The 10,563-nt window shown below is 43.3% G+C and overlaps 1 protein-coding gene across 1 annotated transcript in view; it reads left to right on the top strand.

Annotated features, from left to right (window-relative positions):
• Positions 1-1,621: 1,621 nt before the first annotated feature.
• Positions 1,622-10,563, top strand: part of PLXDC2 (plexin domain containing 2) — a 351,096-nt gene continuing 342,154 nt past the window's right edge. Inside the window, exon 1 of the mRNA XM_080917571.1 lies at positions 1,622-2,483. Coding sequence (XP_080773697.1) covers positions 2,372-2,483 — 112 coding nt within the window. The 5' untranslated portion in view covers positions 1,622-2,371. The remainder of the gene's footprint in view (positions 2,484-10,563) is intronic.

Genomic DNA, 10,563 nt, shown 5'->3' with positions numbered 1-10,563 from the left:
AGGTACTCAGCTGAGATGCAATCTAGAACATAAAACACTCTTGGTTGAGAAATAAGAGAATTACAACAGTCCTAAGTCTGGTTGGCAAGAGGATATCGACCACTCACTCAGATGAAAGCTCAGGATTTGCCAAGCATCTTAGGATAATAAAAGGTGTAGGCACGGTGTATTTAAACCTTCCCAAATAATCTTAAATAGAGAAATATCTCTTATTTTAGAGAAAACAGGCTTGTTAATATTTTTCAATGGAAAGGCAAGATTTCTGAATCGATTTTGCAGTCATCCAGGCCCGCTTCCAGTGGGTTTTACTGCAAGCAGAGAGATCGATTCACAGTATCCACAGATTCTTCCAAAGCATGGAAGGGCCAGGGCAAGAACAGGCTGCAAGGATCACTGAACCCAGAACACTTCCCAATGTGTTAATTTAGCTCTGCTTTTGTCTTCAAGAAAGTGCATTTCTCTTCAGGCTAGGAGATGATTAAAAAATTAAGTTCACTTGGCTAATCTTCATTGCTAGAACCTTCTATGAACTTCAGTATAGAATCTTCCTGATTTGATGCCCGGAGACCTGAGGCTTAAAGCTTAAGTAAATTGTTCCTTGTGGAAAAAAAAAAAATGAAGTATTAGCCCAGGCAGTGCTCCAGAGCCTGTACTTTTCACCAAAGATGCATCGTCTCTTTGCTTGCTTTTTAGCCCGTTAAAAGGTGGTTAAATGTATGCGAGATAAAATGAGAGCAGATGAGGAGCCTGGAAGGAGTTAATACCAAAGCAGATCCTCAAGCTGAAAAAACAAAAACAAAGTAGCAAGCGAAAGCCCTTTAAAGCCCCCATAGGAAATTCAATGGGCTTCCTGTTCCTTTAAACTCCCCCTTTAGCTCCTTCTGACACTTTACCAAACTGCTGCGGTGGCCTCAGTACCCTGCAGCCCAGATCCACCTTCCAACACCCTCGGTGTGGGTCTGGGATAGAAGGGGTTTTGGATGGGAGGGGGTCGGGGGTTGGGGACGTCAGTAACCCCAGCGACTCAGGTTTGATTCCCCCCCCCCCCCCCACACCGGAACGGTTGCCAGACAAGTCTTCAGTGAGGGATGAAATGTTATTAACCCTTTAGTGCCCAGACCGAACCCAGAAGATAGTGTGATGGGGGCCTCATCCCTCCCCACCGGCAGGCTGCCACCCCAAATCCCTGTTAGCCTGGTGCGTACAGTGTTGGTCCGGCTGCAGAGGGCACGAGCCCGGTGGGTCGATGGTGTCCAGGAGACTAGGATCTGCCACCACCTTACGCACCAGTCCTTGGGATTCCAGGGCCCTTGGGGCCGCAATGGTCCTCTGGCTTCCCCCAGCCAGTCTTCCAGGGCTTTACCGGTGGAAGAATTTTCTGAACAACCCCCCCCCCCACCCCACTCCCCAGAAAAGCTCAGCCATTGGACAGGTTGGTGCGGGCTGCTGGGAGGAGGAAGGTGGGAGAAGCCTGGAAGAGGGAGGGGGAGGGAGGAGGGCGGAGGGAAGAAGAGGAGGTCTCCGCGGCAGATCTGGCAAATGGCAAGCCGCCTTCCCTCCCCAAAGTGTAGAGCTGGAACGCGGGGAGCGCGGCGGCGCCTCCGACACCAAACTCCTGGGGCTCCGCGGTGTTCGGAGCTACCACTTCCTTAGCCTGGAGAGGATCTCTCACCAGGCTGAAGCCGCACTTTCCCCCGTTTTCCTTTTTCTTTAAAAAACCACCCCCACCCCTCTTTTGCTCGCAGCAGCTAGTCCTTCCCCGGCTCCACTCTCCGGAGCTGCCCATCCCTCCGGCTGCCGGCGAGGACGCGCGCTCAGCCTTGGGCAAAGCAAAGAAGAAAAACTTGTCGGAGGGGTTTCTCCAGCCTCCACTAAACCTCCTTCTCTCGCTAACCCCTACCGCCCGCCAGAGCCAGTCCTAAGTCTGGGAAAGTTCCTCCGGTGCTCAGCGCCCTCTTGGATCTGGAACAGCACCGGCTCAGCCAGTGGAATTAGATCTGTTTTGAACCCAGTGGAGCGCGTCGCGGGCGCTCGGAAGTCACCGTCTGTGGGCGCCCGGGTGGCGCTGCCTCTGAGGACCAGGGAGTTTGCTGGCCCGACTGCAAGTGACTTGGTTGGTTTTGTGTCGGCTGGGGGCTGCGAGGGTGACGAGTTGCGGTGAGAGCTCTCGAAGTTCGGAGAGGGCTGGGCTGTCTCTCCGCTTCTCTGCTACCCAGAGTGAAATCCTAGCGAAACTGTCAGAAGCCTCCGGATACCACCAGAGACTCACCCGCAGAGCTCAGCCGCGTTGCTCCATCCCCAAGGAAAACCCCGGAGCCCAGGGCCTCAAGGAAAGATTCGCTGGGCAGGGGAGGGAGGTCGCGGCAGCGGCATGGCGAGGTTCTCGAGGGCCAACCTGGCTGCAGCAGGAGTTATGTTACTTTGTCACTTTTTAACAGATCGTTTCCAGTTCGCCCACGGGGAGCCTGGGCACCACACCAATGGTAAGAAGTACTTTATTATTCGATTGATTTTGTGTGTAGCTGGAGGTCCTTCCTGTGTCTCGGAACCCCCAACATCAACCCACACCCACCCAATGCATCTGCCCTTGGGAAACTTATTCTAGTTGTTTTTCTGGGAAATTTGAGTTTTTCAAATGGAGGAAGAGGCTTGCTAGGAAGGTGTTGGAAACCTGGACTTCCCTGAAACTATGGTGCTTCCTCTACCTGGGCGCCAGGGGGTGGTCCTGTCTACCCCAAGTAGCCCAAGGAGGTCCGGGTGTAAGAGAGCCAGCTGCTGAGGAGACCTCTGTTTGAACCTCAGTTACATCAGGTTGTTTCCCCTCTGGCTTCTCATCCCTTGGAGCTCAGAAGCTCTTTCCTGTGCGCCGCGAAGGAAAGGATAGATGAACGACCTGCTGGCAATCTGGGATGGCAGGTCGCCCCGTGCTAAAAGAAAATGCCTTGTGGCTGCAGATCACACCTTCTTGCTTATCCTCATTGGCGTTCTCAATGTGGGGTTACAAAGTGGATGCAGTCGACGCAGCAGGGATCAGGGATGGAGAAGAGATGGAAAAGACAGAGACGGGCGTGCCTCTGAGGACAAGCCCTGGTCCTATTGTCCTCTGCCGGTCAGCTTCACAGACGAGCCCGGACGTGCCAGTGGTCCCTCCGGGTTTCTTGACGCTGTCTCAGGAGGAGGGAGGCCTCCAGATCCCTGCAATTGGCCGCACCCCTTGCTTTGGTGGCCTTTCTGAATAGGTGTGTGGTAGTGAATTGTGCCTTCACAAGTGAGCAGGGGCACTGCCTAATCCAGCTTTCTCCCTAGACCACTCTGTCCACTGTGACCCCACAGATTGCTCCCTATTTTTGCCCTTCAGCAAAGAAACAAAACAGGCAGGCCAGTGAAACACCAGGGCAAGGATTGGTGAACTCTTGCAGACTCCCAGAGGGAGGAAGAGCAAAGGGCACTTGAACAGAAAAAGACAAGAGAACTTCCTGGTTAGGACCATCACTTTTGTTGTGTTTTGCTCTGTACATGGGTTTATTTCAAGAGAGAGTGGTAAATGGTTCCTCAGAAAGTATGCGTGTATACCCTTTATGGAGTCACAGAGAGAAGTCTGGGAGGGACACCTGGGGACTCCAGGTAAGAATAAGTGTTTATAAAAACCTTCAATAAGATTTTAATACCCCGAGACACATAGGATAATCCAAGTCCTGCATTTATCCCTGGGAAAAATTTTAAGAGAGAAGGAAGAAACAATCTTGGTGCTCCTATTTAGCTGGAAATTCTCTCTCTCTCTCTCTCTCTCTCTCTCTCTCTCTCTCTCTCTCTCTCTCTCTCTCTGTCTGTCTCTCTCTCTCTGTGTCTCTCTCTCTCTCTTTCTGTGTGTGTGTGTGTGTGTGTGTGTGTGTGTGTGTGTTGAGGACCAGTTGAGGGGCCATGAGGACCACAAGATAAAAGCTGAGATTAAAATCCAAGTTTTTTTTTTTTTTTTTTTTTTTTGGCACCTATGGTCATCCTCATCAATGAACATAAGTTCTTGGCTATTTATAATTTATAACAGCACACCAGATTTCTGTTTATTTTCTTGGCACATTGCATTGGTTGACAAAAAGAACAGTTATTACCTTCCTCAGAAAGCAGTAAGATATAAAAGGTACTGTGGTCATCTTCATAAGCATATTTGGAGTAAGTGAAAATGCAAGGCAGCTTTGCTAAGAGGAGGTGGGGATTCATCCTGAGCTGTTTGTTTAAAACTTCTTGGAAGTAAATAAAGTATTTATAGCAAACCTACATAAAAAAGACTAGAAATTTTCTTTCTTTCTTTCTTTAACTACTACCTATAGAATACACCGACACCCAGGTCAGGTTTGCTATTCTAAGGCTTCAACCTGAGGATGAAATCCATTGCACTCTAGGGCAGACCAGCTGGTGAAAAGCTTTGCTTTGGGGAGTATGGAATGCCTGTGTAGATAACAAATATGCCAGCATTTTTAAACAAATTCACTGTTTCTGGTGGAACTCTTAGAAACATTGAGTTCACAAGATTGGGTAAGGGGAATTAATCATTTTATCAATTCTTTAGAGACTTTGCTATAAGTCAAAGAAGACTCTACATGAAGTTTTATGAAATTACCTTGCAATTAAGTGGTTTTAACCTACTGAATCTATAACACAGAAAGGTAACACAGAAGAAAAAAAATAAAGCTCTCTATTTTCCATCGTAGGATGACTTACCTGAAAATTAAATATCCAGAAAAGAATTCAGAAGGTGAAAGTTGGCAGGCAGCAATCAGGGCTTTTACTACGGGCATTTTGGCAAAGGAAAACATCTGATTTCATAACAGATTTGTTTATTTTGCTTTTTACTTCTCTAATGCTGTGGTTGGTTTTATTGCCACCAGAGGGCAGAGAAACCACTAATTTTTTCTGTTTTTGTTTCTTACTTTTTTTGTGTGTGTGTGTGTGTGTGTGTGTGTGTGTGTGTTCCGAGACATGTAGTTTAAATTTAATGTGTCATTTATTTGTATTCTCATTTTCTTTGCCTGGTTGGATACTTTTTTGTGCTTCCTTTCCACTGGAGTGGGCCAGCACAACTGGTGGTATTCCTTCTGAGATTCTGTGGCTAAAGTTTCTGTTAGCATCAGTATCTATAACAAAAATGTATGACACAGAGAAAATCCACCTGAGTGTTTCCTATAAAGCAAGTGTGGGTCAGATTATTGGACTGGCAGGTTAGTTGACTTTCTCCAGCAATGACCCCCAAGTTTCCATAAGATACTTCATATGACATTGAGAAAGATTTTTGTAGCTTGAGTTTGCATAAGTTTGGATTGGCACAGAAATTTGGTATAGAGTTGGATTTTCATCCTTGAATGTCTGCATAGAGGCTTGTAACTATTATTACACAGTAAACAGAGTTTCAACTTTTGTCATGTATCATATGTAAGCTCTCCATAAATTAAGAAATGGATGTTACTCTTTCTTATCCTTGAGAATATGCTTGAATGAAACTAGAAGTGCAAAATGTTGCAAGTTTCTTCTCTGGAAGAATCAAACAGGCCCTTGTACTGATGTAGACAACATGTACCCGTTTTTCTTTCTAAATGTGCTGAAGCACTATTTTTAAAGATGAATGAATTGACCCACAGCTATGATCTTGAGATTTTCCACTTGTTTTGAAAACCATGACCTTAGGGCATGAGCCAATGCCCCAGCCCATCACCTTCTGTATTCTTGAATTCTCACCAAATGTTCCCTGAGTGGGGACCACATGTTCCTACTGCCTTGTTACCCTATTGTTCTATTTTCATTAATTGTATCTCTACCTAAATCTGACTTACTGCTTCCTTTGAAGACCTTTAAGAACCTTGTCTGTCTGTCAGTTATGGTGTTTTGTCTGTACTGATCCATCTCTATCGTAGATTCTATTAGACCAGCCCACTGGTCCCTACAATCAGGCTCCATTGTTATTTTTCTAAATCAGCTGCAGCATGTGCCACCCAGGCATGTAATAAGTACTTGCAGGACTGAATGGGATCCCAGATCACTGTAGTTCAGGATGGATTTTTTTTTTAACCTGAATATGGCCCTGGGAGACTTTTAAGTAATTCTTAAAATAAGATGCTTCCAATCAATAAGGTGGAAATGGAAATGGATATTAAAAATTAGCTTCATAGAATGATAATTTAAAAGCACAGTGTATGATCTAGGTAGGTCTACCCAGGTGTCCCAATGCTCTGGTAGATGCCCACCTGCGTTAAGCCTTCTATTTTTATTTTATTGTTTTCTTTGCCTTGTTTGATCATTGAGCAAGTCTTTGAAGCCTGGGCTGTTTTGGAACTCACTCTGTAGACAAGACTAGTGATTTTTTAAAACTTTTTTAATTAGACACACATACACATTGTAGCTGTCTTCAAACACACCAGAAGAGGGCACCAGATCCCATTACAGATGGTTGTGAGCCACCACATGTTTGCTGGGAATTGAACTCAGGACCTCTAGTAATAGCACTCAGAGCTTTTAACTACTGAGCCATCTCTCTAGCCCCCAAAGATTCTTAATGACACTTGTTTGAAACTTATTTGATTATATCTTCTAGATCAGAAGTTGTCAACCTGTGGGTTGTGACTCCTTTTGGGGGTCAAATGACCCTTTCACAGAGGTTGCCTAAACCCGTCAGAAAACACAGACATCTACATTACTATTCACGGTTGTGACACAAGTACCGTTCTGAAGTAACAACAGAAAGAACTACAGCATTATGGGATCATAGCATTTGGAAGGTTTATAACCACTGGTCTAGAGGAATGACTTATTATGTTTGCTTATTTGTGGTGATGGGACCAAATCCAGGGACTCAGACGTGCTAGGCAAATACTCTTTCCCCTGAGCTATATCCTCAGTCCAAGTTATTACCTTCAAATATGGAGCGCCTAAAAGAGTTCAAAGTCCAATTTATGTTCAACTGTCAACAGATAAATAGCTCTTCTCACCTGCACTTTGGTTTGAACTGACCATGTTTTTGTGGTTTCAAAAGTAAACAGCATTGAAACACGGTAGTGCCTTTATGAACACAGAGGGTGTGTGGAAGAATAGGGCAGTTTTCTAGGGCAGGACTAAGGAAGAAGCTGTTGTAGAGTGACCCTTGCCCTGAGTATTTGCCTCTTTGTTTTTTGTTTCTCCTCTATGTTGTGACACTGCAAGACAGGCTTGTTAAAAAATACTAAATCCCAGGATGACAACTCTAAGGCTAATTATTTATCATTAAATACCTAGGCTGTAAGCTTTGGTCTATTCTCTGACGAGCTTGTAAGGTATTTAACCCATTCAAAGTTTTCTGTGTCTACCAAGTGGTTAGTTATCTCCTATTAGTCCAGACCAGGATCAGTAATTCTACTACAGATACAGCAAATGGACTAAGACATCTTAAAATAACATCTTGTATTCGTTTGGGAGGTCAGAAAGAAGTAAATCTTATCAAATCCCCACAGTACATTCAGGTCTGTATTACTAACCCTGCTTTTCAGCTTCGTCTCAATCCAATGAATTCCAAACTTTTCTGTTGTTCTAGGTATAACCCCCACTTTGAAATTTAGCTTTAATTATCTCTACAGCATTCTGTTCTGGAAGGGGTTTCTCTACTGATTGCCTTTGTTCTGGCCCCATACAGTGATTCTAATTCACTGGGGACACCAATAGAGAGTGGCAGTCTGGTAAGGGTGATTTCGTAAGGACACTTCCTCTGCCATATATAGTGCCATGTATTGCCAGGACAAACTGACAGAGAAAAGAAACACATGCATTTCTAGATAGTGAAACCATTTCCAGTTTGTTCTTTGCATTATTTCTATATCCCCCCCCATTTAATGAAAAAGACAATATGATTTGGCATGATTATCTATATTTGTGCATTTAAACACAATCCAAAGGCTTGTTTGAAATTGGTATACTGGCTGGTTTTGTGTCAACTTGACACAAGCTGGAGTTATCACAGAGAAAGGAGCGTCAGTTGAGGAAATGCTTCCATGAGATCCAGCTGTAAGGCATTTTCTCTATTAATGATCAAGGGGGGAGGGCCCAGCATATTGTGAGTGGTGCCATTCCTGGGCTGGTAGACCTGCATCCTATAATAAAGCAAGCTGAGCAAGCCAGGGGAAGCAAGCCAGTAAGTAACATCCCTCCATGGCTTCTGCATCAGCTCATGTTTCCTGACCTGTTGGGATACTGTCTTGACTTGTTTTGGTGATGAGCAGCAAGCATGTGGAAGTGTAAGCTGAAAACCCTTTCCTCCCCAGCTTGCTTCTTGGTGGTGATGTTTTGTGCAGGAATAGAAACCCTTCTCTAAGACAATCGACAAAGTATGTTCCAAGCAAACCTAAAATCCAGATTTGGCCTATGGATACCCAAGTAGCTCTAGCACTAACAGCTCCTCATTCCTCACTAGATTACAGTGGGCTGTTCTTACTATTTCTGTGTCTGTCACTAGTACATGATAGACACTTAGGTATATTGCAGTGAAGTTCTTATACAACTTTGCTTCATTTTTCTTAAGGTTGAAACTCCATCAACCCACTAACAGTAATTGTTCAGTATGTGCTTTTGTTTGTTTGACCTTTTAACCTTCTTGCAAGGATAGTTGGACACAACCCCAGAATTTCAGGGACATTGTTTTGAGTATCCCTTCTCCATTTTTGCTCTTTTTTTCCATAAACTGAGAAAGGTTTTCATACAGATCATATGAATGTAATATACCAGCAAAACACTCACGCCAAGTTTATACGAAACGATTTGTGGTATATTGATTCATATTCTTGGTACATATGGGGTTCTGATTTTAAAAGAACAAATAAGTAAAAACTAATCCTGAACTTCTAATTAAAAGTAGTTTCAACCCCTTTTAATTATTGCTGGCTTATGTCTTATTAATATGAGCTAATGCATGCTAAATGTGCAAATTATTTTTAGGCATTCTGGCATTTGATTTTGCTTCCAAATCCTGCCTGTTCACTACTTAGGTCTTGATAGTTTGCACTCTTGACTTTTATTTTGTAATAGTGTTTCAGCTCTATAATTCCAAGAATGAAAAATTGTTTGGTTAATAAATGCCATATCATTTTTCTTTACTTTTAGATAGTGTTTGTGATCGTCCTAGTGCTAATTTTCTCCTTGCAGATTTCTATGGTTGTCCATGGCTAGAGAATTAGTACTGTTGTGAGCAGAGTGATCTGTGTGACCTTGCTTATATCTCTTCCTGCCATGGGAGGGAGTTACTCATCTTTCATGTTGAGCTAGCATTTCTAGATTCCTGGTCCTGTGAATGTTCTGCTATAAAAGATAATTCCTAGGGTAATCCCACGAAGCTAATAAACTTCAAAAATGAAGGGAGGGAACTCATAGTGATTACTGTGCTCATATCACACAGTTTTATGTCTTCAGAATAAGTGTGCATGAGATGGGGCAAGGCTGTTCTTGTTTTTGCTCTTCAGATGTTTGTGGCTATGCTCATTGGCTCTTTCTTTTATTTTTCTGGGTTTTTTTTTTTTTTTTTGTAGCCATCTATAACATATAATATCAGCATTTTATATTTTGCTAAATAAAAGCACTTGGAGTTTTGATTGGAATCATGTTAAATTTGGAACCCTTTCTTAAAAATTCAAGCTTTAAATAAATGGGCAACTATGAAGTTTCTATCCTACAGTTATTAACAGACAGAACAAGATAGCTGATTAAAAACTTGTTAAGAATGCCTTCATGGCAGTGACCATTTTCTGTTGTAAGACTGTTGCAAGGTGGAGGACTCATGCTCTCTCCTGATAACATCACCAAACTCACCACAGTTCCCACATGCTTCTTAGAAAACAGAGATGGAGCCAGAGGTTAGCTCAAACGAGAACCAAGGAAACTCAAGTTTTTCTGACTCATGAATTTTCCAAGGAGAGTGAGCTCCAGGCAAATGATTGTGTGTGTATGTGTGTATGTGTGTGTGTGTGTGTGTCTGTGTGTGTCTGTGTGTGTGTTGGGGGGTGTGATGGCATTTTATTTTTGCTGTATTCTTTGAAGATACTTATCTCTGGGCCCATACAGACTTCCGCATAGCAATTCCCTACATCTTATTGGATATTACCATTTTAGACACTGAATGTGGGGTCTGAAAGGCTCTTATCATATTTGTTTTCTTACTCATGCATCCTAGATTTCACAGAGATACATAAAACTATGTATAGATATAGGACCTGAAAATACAAATGTTGCTGTCTCAGGGCAGAAGAGACCTAATAGAAGGAAATGGAAAAAAATAAGCAGTCAATGTGGGTACTAGTGATTACATTGTACACAAATATCACAACAAATCCAGTGTTAGGTACAATGCCAATACAAGTATTTGCTCATTACAGGAAAAACCTCTTCTGCAGGCTGGGCAAGTGACTCAGAAGATAGAAAGGGACCAGAGCTTAGATAAAGTGCATCTATGTAAAAGTAATGGTGAATGTCTACAATCCCAGTACTGGTTTGCTGTTTATCCAGTACCAAGGCAAATTGTAGGATCAGCCAGAGATCCTTTCTCAAAAACTAATGTAG

Source organism: Micromys minutus (genome assembly GCF_963924665.1).
Source record: "Micromys minutus genome assembly, chromosome: 6".
Lineage (NCBI taxonomy): Eukaryota > Metazoa > Chordata > Mammalia > Rodentia > Muridae > Micromys > Micromys minutus.
This window is presented reverse-complemented; position numbering and strand designations above follow the sequence as displayed.